We start from the raw sequence: 26,144 nt of genomic DNA on the forward strand, positions 1-26,144 counted from the left end.
GGGTAGATATCAAAAGATGAAGTATTTTATATCAATTTGCGCGTCCGTGCAAAGTATACCTAAGTAGCTCGGTTTCCGCCGGGCTTAGCTTTTTAATGGCGCCATTTATGGGGGATGGGGTAAAATATCCGTATAAAAGGAGACGGACGAGGAATTTAGGATAGTGATGACGTTCGTGAACTGAATTAAGTAATCTAATATTTCAGAAAATTCCCCTTCAAATAGGAAGTAGATTCCAATGGACAAAACAAATACTGTTAACATAACAATTGAAGTAGACAAGAAATCATCCACGTAAACGAGAGAAATAATTCACATACTTTGAATTTAAAAAAAAAAATAAGACTATTTTAAGCAGTCCAAATCTTGCTTGTTACACAAATGGTCATTGATTGGGCATTGTGGTGGGCAACAATAAGCAATCATGCAGAGTACTAGAGCTTGACGCAAACCCCGCGTTGGATCCATGTTTGTTTCGATGACACTTCTCGTCGTGACTGGACGTTATGACAGCAACGGCTATTATAATTTATGCTTTCCACGTTATAATTGGCTAGCTAAATGTATACTTTTAAAATATTTATATTTAAATAGTGACCGTTTTGGCTTTCATAATTTAAACAAATAATTCTGTAGCTTTCGGACCTGAGTTAAAAAGTTTGTAAATTATTTACAGTGAATCTGATATTTATGTGTAACAGATATTATTATTTTTTAAGTAAAAAGACGTCATTTAAAAATATTGATTGTTTAAGTTCTGTTTAGTTCGATTTGACAACAAGTTTGTAGGCAACAGACAAGTATACACTCACTACTATTAGAAATCATAACCGCGCAACATACGTAACTTTAACGTAAAAAGATCTTATAAATTGAAACTGTTTATCATCCACTAACAACAGCAATAAATACTTGACAATTAAATTTGTTCCACAATTTCATCCTTTAAGATTTATTTAGGGAAACAAAGGAGACCACAGTACAGCAACAAGCTCAAAGAAACGAGAATCAATTAAAATTTTGTCATTGAGGTAATCTCCTAATGTACCATGTTTATTTTTAATGGAACATGTTAGACAAAATTGTATAACAATCCACGTAAAAAATAAATCTGAAAATATTTTTTTATTTTCATGTTTTAGGTAGATACAACATTCCTTTGCTCATCAGAGATCTAATCTACAACGATCAATTTCATTAGATTTCTCTTTGTTGTCTTAATAAATTAGAGAAAAATGTACTAAGGGAGCGTCTGAGAAAAATCACTTGAAGAGAAGTGCATCTTAAGCATGAAAAGAAGTATATAGTTCTGAAGCTACGAGTACCTACGAAGGTTAACAAAAGCAGTAGTGGTTGTGCAATGGATTGGCACCTTAACACATTGAAGGGGAAACCCCAGGGGACCACAGAGACGATGTTTGCTAAATACGGATCTTGGTCTCAACGTTTAATTACAATTGTTTAAAGTGGAGTTCCAAAACAGATTGTAATATTTAATGACAGTTACATTTGGGAATTTAAGTACAAAGGATTCCGACTGTCAGAGTTTAAATCGTCGAGATTGGTCATTTTTGGTACTTGGGGTACATTTTGAATTCGCTTTGTTCAAACGAGTTGAGTTGAGCTGAGCTGATATTTTATTTACTGAAGTTTTAATTTATTGACACAGCATACATAAATACACACAAATATCACATCTTATTTATGTAATATTCAACGTGGTTATGGATGGTTATGAATAACCATGTTGAATATTTCAGACAGAAGTACTTAATATGAAAGTACTTTTTTTATAATCCTCTAAGATAACCCAGTAGACCCGTCTTTTCCCCTCTTTTTTGCGTTCACTGCGGTCGGGTAACAAGGTAAATCAATGAACTAATTTTGCACTGTTGCTAGGTTTGTTTTTAATTTTCTCCAATTATAATTATTGTCAAATGAAAAGAATACATAAAAATGGATATTAGCAACATATTTTGAGATCACATTAGATGAGATTAATCAAAAATTTAGGAATACAATTTATCGAAAACAATTAAAAGGTAAGTAGTACAAATCAACCTACGATACGACTGCACACGGCCATATTGCCTTCGGTATTACAAGACAATATAATCTCCCTAATCCCACATTCAACACAGGATTCTTTCATTTCCTTAGAAGCAATTATTTCCCATTGGACAGTTCCAAGGGCTTCCTTCAATTTGACGTTGTATTGGGTTATTACGCCGCTGGATCGCTCCCTAGGGGAACATAGTGCCAATGTACCTGTAATGGGGATCTATTGTTGTATCCGCAGAGTTTAATTACCCTTGCACGAGTGATACTGAGGACGGCTCGTCCTAATAAACGCTGACCGACGTTTTATATTTCAATGTCGCTTAAATGATAGCGACCTTGTTTTAGACTAGAATATAAGTTTTACAATATAAAAGTGTGTTACACATTTCAATCAATTTGTACACACCAGGAAAAGTTAAAAAGTAACCTTAACGAAAAGGCATTTATGTTTCGTGTTAATAATCAGCGCCCTTATTTTACAATTGGATTTTGAGTTAAATATTTCCGACCTATTATAATTAGGAACTGGACGGATCTATTATTATTTGAAACTAGTATTTTATTCCAAAAAGTAGACTTATTTAAATATATATAAACTTTAAGTAAAAATTTTACATTATTAATTTTAACTGCTAACTAATTTCACAATTCGAACCGATTTCATTAATCTCTAATAAACGAAAGGGCTGAATTGTTAATCAAAGTAATGAAATGGATGTTGATAGGCTTAAGCCCCTTTGAGTTGGATCTTAATAATCATCTTAATGAGAAACTAGACAATCACTAAGACTATGTCATAAATTCCAATAGATTTTATTTGGCTTGGCTAATATTGTTTCGTCGACAAAATCCCCGTCATAATGGATTGACGATTGTAAAAAAAGTATATATCATTCTTACGATGAGAGAAAACATCGTAGGTACCAGCACATTCAGTGAACTGGATGTGTAACCATTTGGTGCAAACCAAATTTGTTGCACCAACCTGCAAAGGTTGCGGAGATCAGATAGATGTAAATACTGATTGAGGATCCTGGTCATATGCGCAATAAACGCGGCCTTTTTTTTTACTTTAAAACGACCTTTATTTCATCGTGAAGTTCAGGCAAAATATTTTCCGTGCAATACTTATTTACGTCAATAGGTCATGTAGCGAATTAAGTAATTATTCAGACTATACGCTTTTTCCCCTATCAGCTTCAGTTGGGTCATTTTACCACATAATAATATGACATCACTAATATTAGTAATGAAGATAATTACTTATAGTTAATCAATGAAAATGTTGGTAATTCATAGTTTATTTCCTCATTCATTGTGTTTTATTTCAATAGCGGTTGTGGCTAACATTATAATTAATAAATCTGTCGGTAACAATAACAAAATTTTATTGCATAATTAAAACATGAACATAATAATTAAGTACGTACTTAACATTTTTTTGGAAAAGTAATCCACAGGGAACTCTTCAACTTGTTTAGCGCTAGAGTAGACCAAAGGAGACCCCTAAATAAAGGGACCCGGGCGGTGAAGAGAGAATTACTAATTAGTCAATTATAACTATCATTGTGCAAGTAACTTACTACATTACTGATAACATTCAATTATTGGACATCGGATTTTACATGACACTAGAATTAGTGCAGTTACATACATACATACATACATAAAATCACGCCTCTTTCCCGGAGGGGTAGGCAGAGACTACCTCTTTCCACTTGCCACGATCTCTGCATACTTCTTTCGCTTCGTCCACATTCATAACTCTCTTCATACAAGCTCGGCGGTTTCGGGTACTTTTGACCTGACCCTTTACCAGGACGTCCTTAATTTGATCAAGATACGTTCGTCTAGGTCTTCCCACTCCGACCAATAGTGCAGTTAAATAATTTTAATTTTATTAGTGCAGTTAAATAATTCTATTTCGAAAACTAAGTAATGTCACAATTAAAATCTCAATTCCAACGTAAATTCTTGCAGCTGAAAGTGGTCTTTCAGTAAGACTGTTAGCTCTATCTTCCCCGTAAAGAGTAGAGATGTATGTATGTTCAAATGCTCTCTCACGTATAAATCAACTGGGTAGGAAATCTGGTATCTAAAAATAATACGAGTTTACGTATAAACCTCGGTGCTCCTCCTAAGGCAGCAGAACACAGGATTTCCATTAGATGCCTACTTAACTTGACAGGCACTGCCAAGCAGCCATGATCGAATTACCTCTACCGATACTTACTTACCTAAGGTAAACGTAAATGCAGGGAATAAGGTAGGGAGGTATAAGGTTAACTTCACACAGAGCAAGTTGACTCGTGATTTAACTTATCAAAGTACTGGCAGTTTAACTCGCATGACCGAATTGGCATATTCTAATTTTAAACCCGTCTACACTTATACATTGGCAAATGTCGGTTATTTTTTTATTGGTTTCGCGTATCCATTTAACGAGATTTTTCGTCTTTAATCATTTGAATTCCTATTAAAGGAAGAGGACCTGGGAACTTGACTGACCTCTTATTTTAGCAATGACTAGCTGTGCCCGCGACTTCGTCCGCGTGGAAAAGTTATTTTGGGCATCATATTTATTTTTGCAAACATCCTCCTCGGCTTTATCAATTATAGCTGCTAAGCTCGGTCAGGCGGTCACGCGTATTAGAAGGAACGCTGGTTCGCCGTATTAAATGTTTCGCTGCAAATTGCTTATAACGACTATATCTCAAAACCTATTCGTCTGATTTATATACTGTAAATGGCAATTTTAGTCTACATGAAAAGCCGAAAGTAATAAACATATTTATTTGGATAAGGATTAATACTGAATTAAAGAAAATTGGTTTCAAAATAACTTATGTTTATAATGAAAAAAATATCTTAAAAAATGAACATAGAAGTGGTTATTGTAAGTAAATCTTAAGAGATAGATATATGCTCTCGCGGACTTTTTTGTGGCAAAAAATGAGTACTTCACATCTTTAGTACATTGTTTTACTATATCTTTGTTGGTTTGCGCAGCGTTCGCGTGGAAAGCTCGCAGATGGCCGACTTATTCAACTTTCACCTGCATTGTTGACGTTTCCCGAAGGAAATAAGTGAAATAATTATTCAAATCGGTTCAGTAGTTTCTGAGATTAGCGCGTTTAAACAAACAAACAAACAAAACAAACTCTTCAGCTTTATAATATTAGTATAGTATAGATAACAGTCACGGTTGTATTTTTTTTTAATACGTAATCAGGCATCTACGTCTCACAAGTCGACTTTCAAATGCAGACATGTAAAATTTAAAGAACTCGCCTTTTGACTCGGCCAACGTGCAATATCTATCTGAACCATGTCACGGCACATTACATAAACTTAGAGTTGTAATGTTATTATCTCTGCAAGTTTGTTATGTTTGGTGTCTTCGCTCGGGAATTAGATTCGCGAATTGGAAGCTGATAAAGTAAAGTTTCGTGTTTTAGCGGTTCGTGATTAGCAGTTAACCTAGATTTCTAGTATCTGTTTTAGGTTTTTCTTAATTTTTTAATTTTAACAATAAATAAAAGTGCCGCGTGGTTGCCGGCAGTTTAGACAAGAAAAGGCGACTAAAGCAAAGGTTTATAAATTTGGAATTCTTCTTGTAAGCGATGTACTAGCAACCTGCCACTATTTGAATCTAAATTTCATCATCAAGCCATATAGATGAAAGTATCTTCAGTCTTTTCGGAACCGTTCTCTCTGGGATGTAATAGGGTACCGGACAACTTTTCAGATTGTGTTTAAAAATAATCTTTATTTATTTATATATCCATAAAAAATATTATTTTAAATAAATAAATCTTTTGGAGTATTTAAAAACGAGAAAAACGTAATTTATTTAAAATTGCCGCGAAAACAGCACTTTACGTCAATTCTGATCGCGTGACGTCATATGTTTGAAAAACAAACTACAAGCCATATTACAAGTGATCAGTGCTTGGATAATTTAAGTATTTTCTCGCAGATCTAGAAACATGCAAAACCCATAAATATCTAACCTTTAAAATCATAGAAAAAAATATGTGAAAATAACTTTGTAAACAATGAAACTAGTTTTAGGTTATGTTTTCGTTTGTAATTTCTTCAATCATTTCTGTTGTTAAGATAAACAAAAAGAGGTTGAAATACTTACACAAATGTTTCCACATTGCTAAATTCAGCAAATAAAAGTCGGTATTAGTGGCAAAGGAACTGCCCACCATGAAAATATCAATCTTTTGGGAGATTTCTATTGTCGGTTTGTAACCTTGTTCCATGATAAAAGCTTGATAGGCGGCTTCAAGCACTTGCGACAACTTCTGTTATGAGTAAAGTCCTTCAATTCGTAACTAATTTCAATTAAATATTTTTAGAAAAATGCAAATAAATCGTAGAATAACTCGAAATAACATACAAAGCAGTGGTGTTTACTTATCACTCATTACGTATGACGTCACTCACTGTGATTGGTGTTTGGGTTCTTACGCTGCACAGATAAAAAATATTGGATTTTTGCAACTTTATTTATTGATTTAAAATTATAAATCATTGTTATTTCTTAAAAATCTTTATTATGTGATGTTCTTGTATAACAAACTTTATTTTAAAACACAACTTAGATTTTTTTTCGATTACTGTCCGGTACCCTACGTGTGGTGTCCCTCAGGGATCGATTTTGGGCCCATTATTGTTTTTAATCTATATAAACAGTATGCACGATATTGGATTGAAAGGTGATGTTACTTTGTATGCGGATGATACTAGTCTTTTTTACTTTGGACAGTCCATAGACACATTAGTTGAACACGCACAACATGATTTAAATATCTTGCATACTTGGCTCCAGACAAACCTACTAACTATAAATACTACAAAGACCAAATATATAATCTTTGCTGCCAAAAATAAACCGATAGGCACGTATGATGAGTTACAAATAAATGGTGAAATAATACAAAGAGTAAAGAAAGAAAAGTATCTTGGTCTAGTTATGGACAGTCAACTTACATGGAGACCACATATTGATAAAATCCGGGCAAAGCTCTCATCCTTGACAGGGGCCCTGCGAGGTATAACAAAATGCCTTCCAAAGTATGTACGGTACACAATCTATAATTCTTTAATAAAATCTCAAATAAACTATTTAATTGAAATATGGGGAACAGCGAGTAAAACAGTCTTAGAAAAACTTCAAAGATCGCAAAATAAAATAATAAAACGTTTATTTAAATATGCCTATTTAACACCAACAATGACAATTTATAAAGAAACGAAGCTGCTCAATCTCCGGCAACTGTATAAATATAGCACATGTGTTTTAATAAGAAAGATTCTCACCAAAGATATACACTCGCACATAAACTTCACAAAAAAGATACAAATCCAAAAACGTATTACTAGACAAGCCAATAACATATATTTAAGAACTCCCAGGACTAACTATGGAAAAAAGAATATTATGTATGAAGGTGCACAGTCTTATAACAAATTGCCAAAGGATATAAAAGAATCGAAATCACTTTTCACATTTAAAAAGTTGCTAAAAAGTCACATATTAAAGGACCTCTCATAATAATGTGTATAAATGTATAAATATAGTATATACATATGTAAAATAAGTATAAAAAGCAAATTCTTATAATATATGTTAAATATTTATACTTGCATTTATATAAGTATGTAACGTTTTACTAATAAATAATATACTGTGATAGGGATATTGATACGTATAATTATAGTAATTTGAATTATGTTATAAACTAATTATAGATCACTGTTAAATTTGCAAAAACATATCACTCGTTATAGAAATATGCTATTCCGCTACAGCTTATACACTAATGTACACGCCTTAATAAACAAGTGTAAGTAGTTGTCTTTAGAACACGAATGCAGTCTACCCTCTTTGTTACTTGCTCATTGATTTTAAGTTTTTAAGAGTATTTTATGTTCAGATGCTTGCTTCACATAAAAAATAATGAAATGTTTCGTTTAAATGTTAATACCGAAATCCTAATTCTTAGCTGCATTTTATTTTGTTTATTGTTAAGTGATGTGTCATCAGTGATAGTTTATATAGTGCAAACATGTCCAGATGGCACGAAAGATATGTAAAATCTTATTGATTAGGTACGTACAATAGTTTAATTATATCTTTGTATTTTCTCGGTAAGTGAATTATGTAATTCTTTTGAGAAAATAAATTCTTTAAACCTTTTACCCTATTATGTATAAATAAACAAACTGTCAGCACAGTTGAGAATAAAGCAATGATTTTTTTGTTAAATTGAATCGTGTATTTCTCCTACCTTTTAATGGGCAATACAAGCGCAATATCTTTTTCATCGTCAGACTGATTGCAAATAGTTTCATAAAGATCGCTATCGTAACAATTTCTATCGTACAGATTCTTTGTTTAAACGGTTTGTAGTACACCCACAGGCAATATTGGAAACTTCATTTAAAATTGTATTAATTCAAGTTTTATATATATTATAATAATTCATTTATAATTATTTTCATTAATGAAGTTTCACATACATACTTACAAAAAATATCACATCTTTTCCTATACGGGATAGACAGAGCTAACGTGACAAGTTGCTAGCCAAACACCATATTTCATAGGTTCATAGGTTGCATATTTCCTTGATTGCGTTTTACAATATGTGCGAGAAGAGAAGCAGTTGGCAGACATTATGCTTTTTATTCGCTACTAGACCAATGTGAAAATTCTTAATTCTCAACTTCTATATTAATTCTTTAAAAGTTAGTATTCTAATGTTTCACATTCTTCAACTTTAATAGAGACTTGATGAATCAGTCTTTTCGGAACCGTTCTCTCTGGGATGTAATAGGGTACCGGACAACTTTTCAGATTGTGTTTAAAAATAATCTTTATTTATTTATATATCCATAAAAAATATTATTTTAAATAAATAAATCTTTTGGAGTATTTAAAAACGAGAAAAACGTAATTTATTTAAAATTGCCGCGAAAACAGCACTTTACGTCAATTCTGATCGCGTGACGTCATATGTTTGAAAAACAAACTACAAGCCATATTACAAGTGATCAGTGCTTGGATAATTTAAGTATTTTCTCGCAGATCTAGAAACATGCAAAACCCATAAATATCTAACCTTTAAAATCATAGAAAAAAATATGTGAAAATAACTTTGTAAACAATGAAACTAGTTTTAGGTTATGTTTTCGTTTGTAATTTCTTCAATCATTTCTGTTGTTAAGATAAACAAAAAGAGGTTGAAATACTTACACAAATGTTTCCACATTGCTAAATTCAGCAAATAAAAGTCGGTATTAGTGGCAAAGGAACTGCCCACCATGAAAATATCAATCTTTTGGGAGATTTCTATTGTCGGTTTGTAACCTTGTTCCATGATAAAAGCTTGATAGGCGGCTTCAAGCACTTGCGACAACTTCTGTTATGAGTAAAGTCCTTCAATTCGTAACTAATTTCAATTAAATATTTTTAGAAAAATGCAAATAAATCGTAGAATAACTCGAAATAACATACAAAGCAGTGGTGTTTACTTATCACTCATTACGTATGACGTCACTCACTGTGATTGGTGTTTGGGTTCTTACGCTGCACAGATAAAAAATATTGGATTTTTGCAACTTTATTTATTGATTTAAAATTATAAATCATTGTTATTTCTTAAAAATCTTTATTATGTGATGTTCTTGTATAACAAACTTTATTTTAAAACACAACTTAGATTTTTTTTCGATTACTGTCCGGTACCCTATTATGTATAAATAAACAAACTGTCAGCACAGTTGAGAATAAAGCAATGATTTTTTTGTTAAATTGAATCGTGTATTTCTCCTACCTTTTAATGGGCAATACAAGCGCAATATCTTTTTCATCGTCAGACTGATTGCAAATAGTTTCATAAAGATCGCTATCGTAACAATTTCTATCGTACAGATTCTTTGTTCAAACGGTTTGTAGTACACCCACAGGCAATATTGGAAACTTCATTTAAAATTGTATTAATTCAAGTTTTATATATATTATAATAATTCATTTATAATTATTTTCATTAATGAAGTTTCACATACATACTTACAAAAAATATCACATCTTTTCCTATACGGGATAGACAGAGCTAACGTGACAAGTTGCTAGCCAAACACCATATTTCATAGGTTCATAGGTTGCATATTTCCTTGATTGCGTTTTACAATATGTGCGAGAAGAGAAGCAGTTGGCAGACATTATGCTTTTTATTCGCTACTAGACCAATGTGAAAATTCTTAATTCTCAACTTCTATATTAATTCTTTAAAAGTTAGTATTCTAATGTTTCACATTCTTCAACTTTAATAGAGACTTGATGAAAGTGGGCAACCACACAATCAGAAGTTAAGAACCTTAATTACTCAAATTGAACCCGGCGAATTTTGAAAACCATCGCAATCAGGAAAGTTGTTCGCGTGACTGTACCCACGTAATTTGACAGTGTTATAGCATGCACAATCGCTTGGACTATTTTCTGTTATCATACTCGTAACATCGATAAAGGCAACCAACCGTCCAGTTTATCAAAGTTGCGTAATGTTATAAAAATACCTGAAGAAATCGGCTTAATGTTTCATTTTCAAGCACTAGCCGTTTCAAGCAATTCTAGAAGGGTCAAAATGAACGTTACTTGATCAAATTCAGAGAGAAGTTCCTGAAATAAGTCAGGTTAAAGTAAACAGGGTAGCTTGCATAAAAAGATTGACGAATGTAAGCAAAAGAGAGGAAAGTTGCAGGCTCTCCTATCCATATGGGGACGCGCTGATTTTATCGATAATATCAGCGAAAGTGGCCGGTCCTTTTGACCTTTTATTGCTTAAGATAATTGATGTAAGGCTTGCGATGTTCTTACTTTCCCAAAGGTAAGAATCAAATTTTATTAGTTCAATAATTCAACAAATTTCAAAATCAATTGCTTAATTTATGATTTTTTTATTAAAGTAATCTGTAGTTAAAAGAAGTAGGTATCTAACATGATACTGGTCAATTAATGATAAAGGCACATGTATCTTCAAAAGTTGAACATCTGTCCATACAAGTGCTTAAATCGAACGATGACTCATCATTAGGAATGTCCAAGAAATTATACATGTTTCTTTAACAATGGGCAAGTTCACACTAGTCGTTGGATAGCAACATGATGACGTCACCACAGGGCAGCCCATGTCACAGAAGCCATACATACCCGAACCAACTGACGAGCAAATACGGAGGTTGTAAAACGCGCAATTTACATCGCTTCTCCAACACACGGGCTTGTGAAGCATCGAGTACGTGGTCGGTAATGTTTGTCGCACAAAATGAGTTAACGCTTTTTAAATACGCATTGAGGTGAGTGCAAGGCGCATAATTTAAGGCTAATGAATGACTTATTGTGTGAGACAGGAAATTATTATTGGTTAGGGTTACGGAGGGTCGGGTAGAACAAGTGCAGGACTTCGTTGCGTAATCTTTTCTTATTTCTGCTCGAAATTTAAATACTTAGTTAAGTAGTTCTCATTTTAATTGAGTAAGATGAAGGAAAAAAAGCGAAGGCCTGTATGAAACAAGTCAAGGATCTTATCCGTCAAAATTATTTTTAGGAGAAAATGTATGACGTGTTGGTTCCAACACTTATGTATGGGAGTTAAAGTTGGATGTGGCAGAAAAAGCACGAAAGAAAAATAACCTTGAACTGGAACCTTGTAATGTGAAAGAAGACATAGTGACAGGAATAGAAAAACAGGGATCGTGGCAAGTGGAAAGATGTGGTCCCTACTTACCCGTACGTATGATGTATGACAATTTCATTGTAAGGACGTACAAAAGTAAAAATTTGGACATTTAATTATTACGTAACTAAAATTTAGTTCGCTCAAAAATGTTATCTAACAAAAAAAAACAGTAACACCAATATAATTTCAAACAACAGTTCTCTCCAGGTAATATTTGCGTCGGCCTTTGTTATTTTAACAAAACATTTCGATTTCGTGCCTTGCTATGGTAAGAGTTGCAGTTCTAAAGTTATTGATACTTGCCGTGGTATTTCTGAATGGCAAGGAGTATTGTTCTGTACACTTCAGTTCAGATTACTGTCTGCATAATAACCTCCATTAGTCGCGAATGATCTATTAAAAGCGAGCAGTAAGTTGGTAACCTTTAGTAGACTTTAAAATAATTCATAAACACGTACACCTTTCAGTCTCTACAAGACTGTTGGCTCTGTCTACCACAAGGGATAAATATATATTTGTTTGTTTTTTTTTCTTTACTTTAAGTAATATTTTTAATTTTATTACAATTTAATTCCCCATTGGACACCTAGTCCAAAAGCAGAATAGATGAGCACAATTATACATCTGATCTGATCAAGAATAATCTCGGTGACAGGCGTGCTCAATCAAAACTATTTTATTAATGACTTTATACTTTATATTTTAAATATATTCTATGTATTTATATAGATATCTATTATTTTATTGGTTACTGTTACAGCGCTTCAGTCGCCTTCTAAGAGATCCACGGGAAAGAATAGAGTAACCAGCTCTATTGAACTGTTGGCTGAAACCACTCATCTTTTTAGGTACATAGCTTACAACTTAATTTGGTGGAAAGCCTGTCGTCACAACCACCACGTAATTATCTTCAATCTAAAATCCAATACAACGTATTATTTACAAATAAATTAAAGGTTATTATTCGAATACCAATTTTGTAACGGAAATGGGTTGGTAATTAGAAGGTGATGAATTAAGGAATAGAGAAGGCAAAGAACAAAATAATGCTTTACACGACCATTAGCCCGGAATTTCGCTTCTGTATGAATTTCTGTAAAGCGAATTTGTGCTTCATTTATTTATTAATAATAATGGCAAACAGCAAACTTATTTTCTGTTTGCCAGTCTAGTCCTTGCTTTCAAGTAAGTAAGTAGGTACGTCTATGTATGTCTTAAAACTATAAACCAATTTCAATTAAATTTGAATATAAATAAGCCTTTATGGGGTGACATTCTTTTCTTTTGTCCCTGCGAATCATCACGGGAGTGAAGCCCCAGTCAAATGACCATTAGTAGTTGGTAGGTATTTAAGAAGATTTGAGCAAATTCCAAAACCAAAACAATGCAGTTCTTAGAAAAACAAAAAAAGAAGATTAAGGATGGGTTTAAGATAGTTGGACAAATATTAACGAAACTACCAGCCAGTCCTTTTATTCATTCAATACGTAACTTTACCTGGCATGTATTTGAAAAATTTATGAATAAAAATAAATATTATTGTATAAAATATAATCGAATTTTTTTTTTTACACTATAATAGATAACTAATAGAAAATAAAATTAAGACTTAACATCCCAAATTTATTCCTATTACCTACATACCTAACTGATTTGAACGGAACTAGAGAATGACTTTATCATTATGTTTAGGTATAGTATAACACACCCTCACATAGGTATTTTTAGTCAGCATTCTTAGTCATGATTTCAAATGAATAAAATAAGATAGGTACAATCAATAACAGGATATAGTCGTAGGTAAGATTACAGCTACCTTAACCATTGTTATTCGAATGTAAACAAAGTCCTATGTATAAGTGTTGGGTAGGTTTCCTATCACCTTATAATTACTGGAACCTATTCTGATCAAGGTATAATTTTTGGATGGGTTATTAGTGGAATGAACACTTTGAATATACAAGGAAATTGATGAAATGATAGGAAATTTCGTTCATTCAAAATGACTCATGATAACTAGAAATCAGTGAGTACCTACCTATGATACCTACACCAAGGTGTGGCCTTATCAATGCACTGATAAATCTTTATCAATTTATCGCATAGTTACTGTGGTACAAATTCCCCTACTGGAAATAAAACGCCATGGTAGGCTAAAACCTGTTCTTGCATTCATCTTACAACCCGGAAATGCTTATGATGAGTCACATTACTTTTTACTTTGCAAGGGTCAATCAACGACCGTTAAGTTTACCACGTGTCTAAAATTACAAAATTACAGGTAGGAGTTGGGATACCTAAGCGTTCCGAGAATCAAACAAAGCCGGTAGAACAAAAGAGGTAGCACGGTCCGTAAGCACGTACAGCCATCAGGCACACAGGTAAGAAAGCTGTTTTTACCTTTTGTATACTGCGCCGACGCCGCGTTCGTAGCGACCACGATCAGCCAGGCCAACAAGCCCCTTTCACCCCCGCACCACTTCATCTTGACTGCTTTTCTCAATACAACTTATCAATTTTAATCACGTCACTACAACTTGTCACCGCCTCTGGACTCCAATCACACACACGCACACTATCACAGCATATAAACGCACATCCATTTGAAAAATGTTCGTTTCTTCGATAAGGTAACCGCTTCGCGCGTCGTGGGACCGAGTATGCAGGTAAAACGAGTAAGCCTATTAAGTTTCAATTACTTAAAACTACTTATAAACAACGCTGCTAGTCAACTAAACGCTAAACTGTACGTTCGACACAGTAGTTCTACACAGGATTGTGTTTGGAAACTTCACATATTTTCGTAAAAATATTCCGAAGTTTATAGGAAAGACGGACGTAACACGCGACACGACCGCCCGGCGCATCGTTCGCGGCAGACTGACGTGAAGTGAGCGAACAATCAACAAGTCGCGGTTGCGAGGCGGTGCTTGTGGCCGCATGCGCGTTTGCGTCTATATTCATACCTGACTGGCGAACAATGTTAGGGCTATGCCCCGCGCCCCGCCGGCCGGCGAAGCAGGCAAAACTTCACGTTTTCCAAGACCACTTTCGAGAACTGGTTATTTTCGCGCAAAAAACAAGAAGACAGGATCTCTCCGATCGCGCTTGTTCGGAATACGTAGGTATGTATATCTTGTCTAGGTAAGAGGATGAAAATAAATCTACATTGAGTCTGAGAAAATAAAACAAACTAACAACTTATGTCTCGAGTACGTTGACTTGGATTTGTCTGAATTTTAGTAAACTTTTAATAACCCACCTTTTAGGAATGCCTACATTATATAGTTACTTAAGTATGTATTTAATCTAGGTACCTATGTAATTTATACCTTAATGATAATTATCATAGATAAATTACGTTTAAAAATTAAGAATGAATGTTAGACAGTACAAAGTTTTAAGATTTATTTTATTTATTGTAAATATGGAATAAATTGGTTAAATTAATAACAATTGACGAAACAAAACTGGTTTTCAACCGTTCTAGGATCTTCACATTCAGCTGTTGAGTCGTAACGCCAGACGTCTTGATCCTGTGGGACAAGGAAAAGACCCATGAGTATCTAACATCTTCCTGTTGTTTGTCCTGGTTGCGTCTTCTTCAAGATCCCCTTCCATTTATTTATTATTCGAGATTCGAGAGTGTATACTTTAAAAAATAATTACTACTCAATTCTATCATAATGCGTATAGATATACAGCTAAACGTGGCCTGTCAGTCTTTCAAGACTGCTGGCTCTGTCTGCCCCGCCAGGTATATAGACATGATTATATGGATGAATGATTGAAACTTTATCAACTCTGTATTAACAGAAAATACGTAGACATAAAGGAGACTGACTGATTTCAAATCAAAACAAAAATCAAACGGAATTTTCGAAGGCTAAGGATCTATTCCGCATCGGATAGATTTATGAGAATTCCCATGAGACCGAAGCGTTGGGCAAAAGCATTTGTATATCCATCATCAACTGCAGCGAAACTACATAAGTACTAGAAAGTAGGTACTCTGTAAAGTAAACATCTATGAAAGTCAATGCATTCGCTGAAAATTCGTTGGTAGATTATGTCGCGTAACAATTCCGAAACGATTAAACATTCCCGATCGACGAGTTATTTGCCTAGTATTTAGCATACGTGTTCGAAACTGTGGAGCATTTACTCGCACGAACGATAGCCCAAATGACAGCCTAATTTAAGCTGTATCATGTATGTACACGGAATAATACCTGTTAAGTACCTCTCACATCAATTTCTAACGCAAGCGAGCTATGCCCTATTAAAATAACGCGCTGCCTAGCTACAAAATAATCTATTGTTACTAGTGACTCCTTTCCGACTCCGTCCACTCACTTTATCAAAATAATTCGTCTTTGCATTCGTCTTTTTTTTATTTATTGGTTGGTATCACTTACTTTAAGATCATTCTGTAACCGGCTGCGTGTTCTGATCTGTTGACCCCTACCACAGACTCCGTCAGCAGATTTGCACGGAGACCACTCACTCCATTCACTCATTCGACAGTAGTGCTGCTTTGATTCTCCCACTTGAGGTTCGTCTTGTGATTCCCTGTGAAAATTACAATAAAAAATTTGCTTTGCATTACCTTAAACTCAGTTCAATTCAGCACTTCAGACATTTTGGCAATGATATTTTTATCAGTCAGCTTTACCATAACCCACAAAGCAAATACTCACTCTTTTTCTTCCTCTTCAGCTTCTTGGCCATCAGTCTCTTGTTCATCTTGAACATCATTGCAATCTTCCCCTACTAGTGGGTACACATCTAGTCTCTTAACCTTGAGAATAGCGAAAGGATTCAGTTCCTTCAAATTCATCTGGTAGAAGGGTGATTCTTTATTAAAGGATCCCACTTCAACTCTCTTGATGACGTCCTGAATTTGTGATTTGGATTTTTTCGACTGAAATAAAGGAAGAAGTAAATTTATCCCCACGAATCCAAGATAAAGTTTTTTATTATTTATGGCGATACTGATTTTTTTGAGAAGAAAACCAGTATATGATCAAAATCCATTAGAGGGTAAGACAGGTAAAAGGTATACGACGCCTGTCTGATCTAAATGACCATGTTACCAGGGGAACCTCATTAGGTATAATAGTTCATATTTTATCACTCCGTCAAATTGATGAAATATGACGCCTTAAACTATTCTGTAACATCTCGTTCACCTCATACGACACTCCATCCATTGTTCCAACGTCCCAAGGATACAGGGGTATTTGTCCCTGTTCCAGCCATCCATGCATAGTGCACAGCTCAAAATGGGAGGTCCCCAGGAACCAATCAGGCGAGGGTCTCATGGCCACGGCTATGGAGAAGAGATGGTGGATCCTATCCACTCTGAAAATTGCGTGTGATGGCTCCGACATGTATGGATGATGGCGTCTCTTTCCTCTGATCAAGGTTCTGGTGCCATATCTCTCATTCATCTGGGAACAAATTGAATCGATAAGGATGCATAGATTATCTCGATTTTCTAGAGGAATTGATCAAAACATAATGTATTCTTAGTCAGAAGACCCTAAATTACCAAACCAAAGGCTTAATAAACGTGAATCTGTATTGAACTGCCTGAAATATATGGGTATGAAACAGAGTTAATCCGCCTACAAATTAAGATAAAGTTATGTAATTATTTTTATTAAAAAAAAATGATAAATTTTGAACAGACTTATGCACTCCACTGTTCATTTACTCTGTGTTTCTACATGCGGCATATTTTTCCTAATCTACTCTTAGGCGAAGAAATAATTTAGTTTATTTGTTAACACAAAAACAGGCGCGCAGTACAAATTTCTAAACAACCATTTTTGGTCGAGAGAGAAAAATGTGAGGTCAAGACTTATTACTAAGCGAAGTATTGCCATTGTCTCCAAGATCAGTTACTAATTAAACATATTTATTTAAAAAAGGTACACAAAGGTATACAAGTCGCCCCGTATAAATATATGTATTATATAAAATTAATATTTTTTTACGAAACGTGATATGCGACGGGTGTCAAAAGTTTCAATTCAATTGGATCGCTCGGCGTCACATGAAATCAGGGAATGTGTTTTATGAAATAGGGTTGTTTGTGTGTAAGAGCAAACTTTAAGAATTCTATTCCAAATAAAAGATATAGGAAAAGTTTTCTACTCTCAAAACGACCGAACGGTTTACGATTTGCGCGTTAGGTACATTGTTTTAGTATTAAAAACTGGAGTTAATTAAAATTATTGAATAAATAAGTTAAAAAAATTATTATGTAATTATTTATTTAACTTATTTTTATAATAATTAACTATAATTATTTAAATAATTTATTTTTCAAACTAACGTGGCTAAAAAATTTCCCTCAGCATGTTACTTCTGCCTCTTAACTTTAGTCCCGGTTGCATCCTTGTCACCCTGGAGAGGAACCCGGTGTATGCCTTTGACCATGGATCTTGGATTGGGTGAGTCGGGTTTTTAGTCAGGTTTAGGAGTTAAGGTCAGAACACAAAGCGACTCCCATCAGACCTCTACAACCTTTGAAGGTTAACCAAAAGACTAACCCGTATTGGATCCCATCACGCATTTTAACCGGACACCTTGCATTCGACCACCGATGCTCATGTTATATTTTTTTTTAAATTGAACAATTAGTCCCTATGGATAAATCCATGTAACTTAAAAAAATCCACTCGCTTTTCATACATTCTCTTGGACCAGTCGATTGTCGGGTACGTGTCATACCAAGAAAAAGCGATGAAAAATTTAATCTTCATGTTGCCATCTTAATCAATAACAAACACAATTGGCTTAGTAAAGTGTTTTTATCCTAAGCATTTTATATTTTTCTTAGAAAGTGAACTGTATGAACACGACTTTTTGATGTATACAGATTTTTCATTCAAAAAAATAAATACCTATTTAGCTTTCGTTTCGTGACGTCATATTCTTATATTATGTGTTTTATTACCGTTAACTATAGTTCTTATCGCCTTCCAAATTTTTTCTATTAAAATGTTATTTCAATTAGGTTTCTTTCTTACTTCTTGAATTTATCAGCAGCTTTGAAAGTTACGAAAATCTGCTCGCGATATGACGACACGAGGACGGCGATACAAATTATTTATAATAAAAATTTGTACATCACGGAAAAAAATATGGTTTAATATGAATTTATTTTTAAGATAAAAATATTTTAATTGAGCAGTTAGAAAAAAGTTAACTTAGCCAATTCTAGGAAATCTGTAATTGCAATATACGGCGCTAGGCTTCGTTCCGTTTCGAATGAACTGAATTCCGCGCTTCCAATTAACTGTAAAATAAAGTATTTTATTCGACTTCTAAATAGAAAATGTGGAAAGCAGTGATGGTCCCAAAGTATAAAACATGTGTTCTCAGTAACAGTCATCAAAATCTGTACCTTAACTAATCCAAACATATCCGTTTTAATTTGATATTGAAGTGCCACCAGTTTGGAAAAAATGTTTATCTATATAAGTATTTATTATAAAATTACCGTATCGCTGAGTTAGTATCTCGTAACACAAGTCTCGAACTTACTTCGAGGCTAACTCAATCTGTGTAATTTGTCCCGTATATTTCCCGTACAAAGTTTGAATAAACAAATATTGTACCAAAGTATTTTATATTTATACCAACCATATTTCTGTTTTATCATTATGATTCTCGCAAAACCTACATACATACATTCATAACATCTTTGTATCTAACTGGGTGGGCAGAGTTGCATTCAACTGGACGGTTTTATGATGTAGTTGAGATTAAGATAGTGACAGGAGGCATATAGAAACTCAAGTTAAGAAGCCATTCCCATGATTAACTCATACATGAGATGAGAACCAGCAGTGTATTCTTTGCTATTAGAACTAAAAAAATAAATAGTTAATTAACTAGTAAAACCTACCGAATCAATAATAGACCTCTCCAAAACAGAAATATCCCCTTCTTCAGCCAATTTCTGCATTCCAAGGGAAGCCTGATGTCCAGCCTTCCATAAAGTATAGTCGAAGTCATGGGATGCACCCACCATGTGACTGTAGCCATTCTCATCTGGTTTACTTGGGTAGTGATAAGGATGCTTCAGTCTGGACCATTTACCTTCGAAGATTACCTAAAAAATTTAAATGGCTATGTAATTTTAAGAGATTATTTTAATTTCAGCGATAGTTACATGCTAGGAAACTTACATAATCATTACATTATGCAAAGAAACTTCGTAAAAGGGCGGCAAAAACAACGTTGTCTTATGTTTTTTTACAGATATTTTTTTTTTATTAATTTTACAAGTAGCCAGTTACATTTTTTATTCGCCTACAATTCAAGAAAAGAGGTCAGGACTCTACCAACCTTGAATCCTATTTATACCACAGAGCATTAAACGTCCCTGACTGAGCATTTCCTTTTTAACAGAAACCAAAAAAGAAGAGTACCTACTTATAAATTTGAGGGATAGCATGATTGTATTTATTTTCTATGATAACCTAACCTTATAATGTAATGGATTAGGTTCCTTTACAAAGGTTGCGAACGTCACTGTGTAAAAACCTGGACTTACCCTAACCAGGATCGTGGTCACAAATGCACCTCGTACTTCTCTCCAGAACAGAAAGGTGAGTACGCATCCGGGACTTACGCCAAGAAGAAGATGCTTACTTCATATCTTGCTTCGCTGCACAAATTGCAAGTCGGATTAGGTTCTGTGGGAGGGCTGTCTATAGCTCGGCTGCTATCCTTCTTTATGAGGACTGTGAGGTTCCCGTCTCCTTCTCCGGAGTACCAGACTTCTTCGTTCTCCGCCACCATGGCTCGCAGGCGGACCTCTTGATTGATGTCGCTCGGTTTTGGGGATATCCAGTGGATCTGATTTAAATCAAAAATGAGTCAAAGTAGATTAATGTATAAACGGTCACCTACCAATTAATATTAACAGAAAAATGAACAGAATGGAAAATGTTCCAGCTGTAAAGAGATAAGCTCTTAAATTAAGTTCTGTGACAGTCAAAAAGACGAGTTCTTACCTCAATTTTATACTTATTAGAATTATCCGTGTTCTCCACAGAGACAGAGCATTTCTCGCTGTATCTGGACTTCCTTCCAAGTCCAGTGTCCAGAATCTTGAGGCTTCCGACATCGACCGGGTTGGGGGCAATCTCGTAAGGATTGCTGTCCACGTTAGGGTCCTCAGCGGTTATCATGAACCATCGGAAAGGGCGCGTGTTGTTGTGGGACTTTAGGGTCACTGTAAGATAAAAATCACACTAAAAGATACTACATTTCGGTGTCTTTTCCACAGTGGTAGGTAGAAACTTTATTGTTTTGCTTCATTCATATTCATCAGTCTTTTCATTAGTTTGACCAGGACGTTCCCGTTGTGATCAAATTGAAATAATAGGCTTATATACGTATATGTCTAGTCTATGAATAAAACATTTGTGTATTTTTTTTTACTTTTAAATGACACTGGATTATTTATTCGCAATTTTATAAAGGTGGACCGTTGAGGCTTAATAAAATTTTAAATAAATAAATAAATTATAAAGTACACTAAAACCTTTATCGTGCCTAGAGCAATGTTATGAGTCTTCTACGGAATCAAATTCGTATACATTTATGCCAAATTTTAGCAAACCAAAAATGCATCAGATCAGTTTTGATATGACAGATTTGTTTTGGACATTTGAATATGTAAGATCATTATCAATTCATGTGCTCCTAACTCTATGAATCTAGAGTATAAGTTAAGTTTTCTAACGAAGAGACTCCATCACCATCTGAACCTTACTCATTTCAAATCGTGGTTTTGTCCAAAAAAAGCCACCAAAAATATTCCTGTTTTTAGTGACAAAAGTATAGGAGAACATCAAGCTGTAGCATCAAAACTTGTTTATGTTCGGACGGCACTCGCCAAAAAGGCTCCATAAAACGCGGGGAATATGACATGACGTCGTATTTTTCCGAAGCAATCTTAATAATTCCCAATTTGCTTTTAAAACATATCGCTTTTAAGCTTATGCTATTCGCATACAATTTACAGAGATTTTTTGTTTAAAATGTTTATTATTCACCCATTATTTACTACCGCTGAATTCTTATAATCAAACTTAATTATAACCAAACAAATTTTGTATTTATATGATAGGGGTTGTTGCTTTTATAGACAATGTATCCTACCCGTTTTTTTATCGCGCTGTCACGTAATGCCATACGCCATGGACGCCTGACGGTTTCTTTGACGCATAAATAGTTTTTTACGACATTGCAGTGCAACATTTCAAGAATGTTGTTACTGAGTTAAACTTGCTAATTCGAACAGAAGTAAAATGTATACAAACCTATAATCACGTCTATATCCCTTGCGGGGTAGACAGAGCCAATAGTCTTGCAAAGACTGAAAGGCCACCTTCAGCTGTATGACTGAATTGTATTGACATTCAATACAATACATGTTGTTAGCCCATCGCGTACAAGAAGAATCCCAAGTTAATTAGCTTTTGCCTTAGTCGCATTTTACGACATCCATGCGAAAGATATAGGGTGATCCTATTCTTAAGTGCAGGGAACCACACGGTACCACGTTCATAGGAAGAAATCTAGTTGTTCGAGGTTTATAAACATTGTGTACTTCTTTCAGCCGATGAGTAAGAAACCTGTCACTATATATGACTATCACTATGAATGAATGAAGGCGAACCTCAATTCTATCTAGCAATCCAGCCGAACATGTCCTCCAAGTCATATATAGGCTTTGACTAATTCGTAAGAGATAAAGACGTGAAATAAATTCGTGGAACAAATTTTACCGACATAGGTCTGATCCGGCAAGTACTCCAGGTAATGTTTTTCAGTTTCAATAGTTAGTGAAAATAAGTTGTTGTTTTCACTCGGCCCCACTCTGGAGTTCCTCGGAGTTTGGTCACATTTTTCTGAATGACCGACTTTGAAAGTTGTCCAGAATATAAATAAGGTATATATGTATTTGGCATACCTGTGGAAAAATATAATAAAACATATATTTTAACATGCAAAAATTTAAATTCTGCGTTCATTCATATTATTCAAAAAACTATTTTTGAAGTGATCGCCAAGAGATTTAAATGATACCTAATTATTTACAAAACAATTTTATTATTTGGTAGGATAGGGTCAAAGTTTTACCTTTTTTAATATTTAGTCAATAAAAGTTTGTAATAAATATAATCAAAGGGTAGAATCCAGCAAACTTAAGTAGTAGAGGTATAATAATATAGAAACTTACATCGCGCGCCGACCCCGTAAGAGCAGAGAAGAGTAGAATGTCGAAAAAACCAGTAAATAAAACTAAAATTCCCAACTTCAATTCCACTTCACTCGTACATTTTCACGATATGTCACACCACTACGTCCATAACTCTCATTCGATTTTGCGCCGATAAACTTAGATTCTCGATGCCTATATGGAGGCTGATTCTCAAGGGATTCGGTGTAAATTCAATTCGCAGGAATCGATTAGGTTATCGCGTCTACTAAACGTGGTCTCTGAAACTAAACGAAAATAAACGGGGCAAGCGTCTATTGGCACGCCGCCAGGTGATAAAATAAAAAGCGAACAGAATTGATAATTTAGATATGGTAAGGTTGTTTACATTTTCCAGTATTGGAGGGATCTAGGTTTGATAACTTACTGATGTTTTTTTTTATTTATACTTTATTGTGCGGAATACAATCTGTATGGTACAACAAGCGGAATTAATGCTTATTGTATTATCTTACAGTCTAATAATAGGTTAAGCAGAGAACCTTTGTGTGGATGACAATAAACAATGAAGTGTGATCACAACATTAATAAGTTGGCACACTATGGAGCCCCACAGTTCCCTAGGTGAAAATCCAGTAAGCCGTTAAAATGGCTTGAATGAAGACACGAGGAATTTTTGTCACGTGATGAATCTAAGCTATTTAATAAACTAAGCACTTAGTAAAACATCTTGATGTCGTAAAGTGGGCCTAATAAATACACGAAGATACTTACACCTGCAAAATAACTTGTCCCTTTGTTTTTTTATATGAACATGGGGTCATATTTTTACATACACCTACACGAACATTTATATAAGTTATACTTGCACACCCTCGTCATTTGTACTGTAATCCAAAGAATTACCACATATTTCTCTGAGACGAGTTGGTAGTGGGGCAATGTTTTGTACTTTGTTTCCATTTTAGGGTAATTTCGCTAAAGCTTATTTCTGAGCTTGATCTCACACTTATTGCGACTTAAAATGTAGCTTCGATAGAAGCAAAATTAATAGAGATTTAAGGCTGGTGAGTCGTGGGTAACAGATATTCTGAAATTTGGGAACCAAAGGCACTATTCGAAAAGGAAGTAATTTCTTAAAAATCACATTACTTGACATGACTTAACTTTTACGACATTCATGGGAAAGATACAAAGTGCCGAAAACCGCATGGTATAGCTTTGTTTATAAAAGAAATAAATACTAATAAACTATTAGTGTTCGTTTCATTTCGTTGTGTGACAATGAATAATGTCCCGTAGTAATTAGTGGTCACTGAATGATATGCCGAATGCAGTTCATTGCATTACTGGTGCAGTATAGAGGGGTACTAAGTTGCAATAGCTAACTGTATTAATTTGCTTTATAGCTTTTATTTCCATCATTAATCCACTGGTTACATTACACTACATTATTTTTCTGATTGGCCTGGGTCTTGGATGTTCATCTATGTAAGTAATTATTATAAACTATAGTATCGTTGAGTAAGTATCATGTAACACAGGTCTCTAACTTACTTCGAGATAGATGAATCCTACTACTATCCTACTACTATTATAAAGGCGAAAGTTTGTATGGATGTATGGATGTTTGTTACTCTTTCACGCAAAAACTACTGAACCGATTACCATGAAATTTGGTACGTAGGTAGCTGAAGACCCAGAATAACACATAGGCTACTTTTTATCCCAGAGTTCCCGCGGGATTGATAGGGTTTCCATGCGGACGAAGTCGCGGGCGGCCTCTAGTATATTCATAATAATCTTCAAGTCTTTTGGAAAATGTCTCTGAAGACAATTCCAGATCTAGTTCTGAGGCAGCCTAGTGTTAGGGCTAGGGCGGTGTATGGTTTTGTAAATTGATCATTCCTATACTCCTATTGCAAGACACCAAAATTTTATGTGACATAGGCATTACACTCAGAGAGATTAGAGATAAAAGTGCGCCAATATAGGATAATTTACGAGTTTGAATGACATTGTCAGCCGAACGTATTCCGTATTCATAGATCTAAATCACAATTTTCGCGTCCCATATGGAATCGATACAAACATACATAATTGAGGTCCCAATTTATTAATAACTAATGTTGTTGTGGGCGGCTTTTATTGGCTCTGTATAATTCATGACGCGTGTTTTTGATGTTCTCTCTAGAAATGTCAGCGGATTGTACTCAAAGAATAATATTTTAAGAATAGCTATATTTTAGTTCTATTTTAGTGTCGCTTCTTTTAGGTTCTTTTAGACTAATGGTTAGCAATCAATCTCTATCTGTAAATATTTTGTTTTACTGCCTACGAATCTTTTTGATAAAATGTATGACAAAAATAATATGCTTCTGAAATGCTATTTAACGTAGCTTAAGTATTTATAATTCTCTAAGCCATTACTTAATTGATTCTGATGATTAATTTTTTGGTTGAAATACTCGTAATGTATCCCCACCCCAGGTGGCTCAAAATTTACCAAGTCATGTTTTGATAGTATGAAGGCGTAACCAGGGAATTCATTGTTGTATTTTAAATTAATTTTAAATAATTTCGACATTAACATGTAAAATAAAAACTTTAAATCCCAATGGCATATTTCTCTACGTGTTAAAAAATATAAATTAATACATTTTATTTATTGTCTCTTCTAGCTGTTTATAACGCTTTCTAAAGGAAGGCCGTTCATAAATCCCAAAAGGGACATAAAAAATGGCGTCAATCTGCGATCAACTGATTACAGTTTGTTATTGAGAGGGCAGACGAGACGGTTATCAAATATGCAGGGCTGTCCTTAGGTGAAAAACAAAACATGTATCCCTTTTCCCTCCCGACATAAAAATAAATATTATTTTGTGAAGACCATTTTAAAAATCCCTTGGTTAAGATTACATAAACCAATAGCAAGTATCAGTTTATATTTTTTTTTTGGAGGTTATATGCATAGTGAAAATTAGTAGTTGGATACTACTGCTGGTCCGATAGCAAAGTAAAACATAGTGTATTATGTTTACGAGTAGTTGCTGCTCTTACCAGGTTGCATTGTGTCA

The 26,144-nt window shown here is 34.3% G+C and overlaps 2 protein-coding genes across 2 annotated transcripts in view; both read right to left on the bottom strand.

Moving 5' to 3' along the window:
- Positions 1-14,686, bottom strand: part of LOC106131592 (DE-cadherin) — a 217,082-nt gene extending 202,396 nt beyond the window's left edge. The window contains exon 1 of the mRNA XM_060949829.1: positions 14,217-14,686. Coding sequence (XP_060805812.1) covers positions 14,217-14,301 — 85 coding nt within the window. The 5' untranslated portion in view covers positions 14,302-14,686. The remainder of the gene's footprint in view (positions 1-14,216) is intronic.
- A 576-nt stretch (positions 14,687-15,262) lies between these two features.
- LOC106131414 (spondin-2) lies at positions 15,263-23,338 on the bottom strand. The gene is made up of 9 exons (XM_060950099.1): positions 23,089-23,338; positions 22,634-22,818; positions 20,852-21,072; positions 20,487-20,693; positions 19,738-19,944; positions 17,009-17,269; positions 16,517-16,740; positions 16,235-16,388; positions 15,263-15,352 (listed from the first exon to the last, which is right to left on the bottom strand). Coding segments are annotated over exons 1-9 (1,551 nt in total). The 5' UTR covers positions 23,091-23,338.
- Between the last annotated feature and the right edge of the window lie 2,806 nt (positions 23,339-26,144).

Source organism: Amyelois transitella, chromosome 20 (assembly GCF_032362555.1).
Source record: "Amyelois transitella isolate CPQ chromosome 20, ilAmyTran1.1, whole genome shotgun sequence".
NCBI classification, from domain to species: Eukaryota; Metazoa; Arthropoda; class Insecta; order Lepidoptera; family Pyralidae; genus Amyelois; species Amyelois transitella.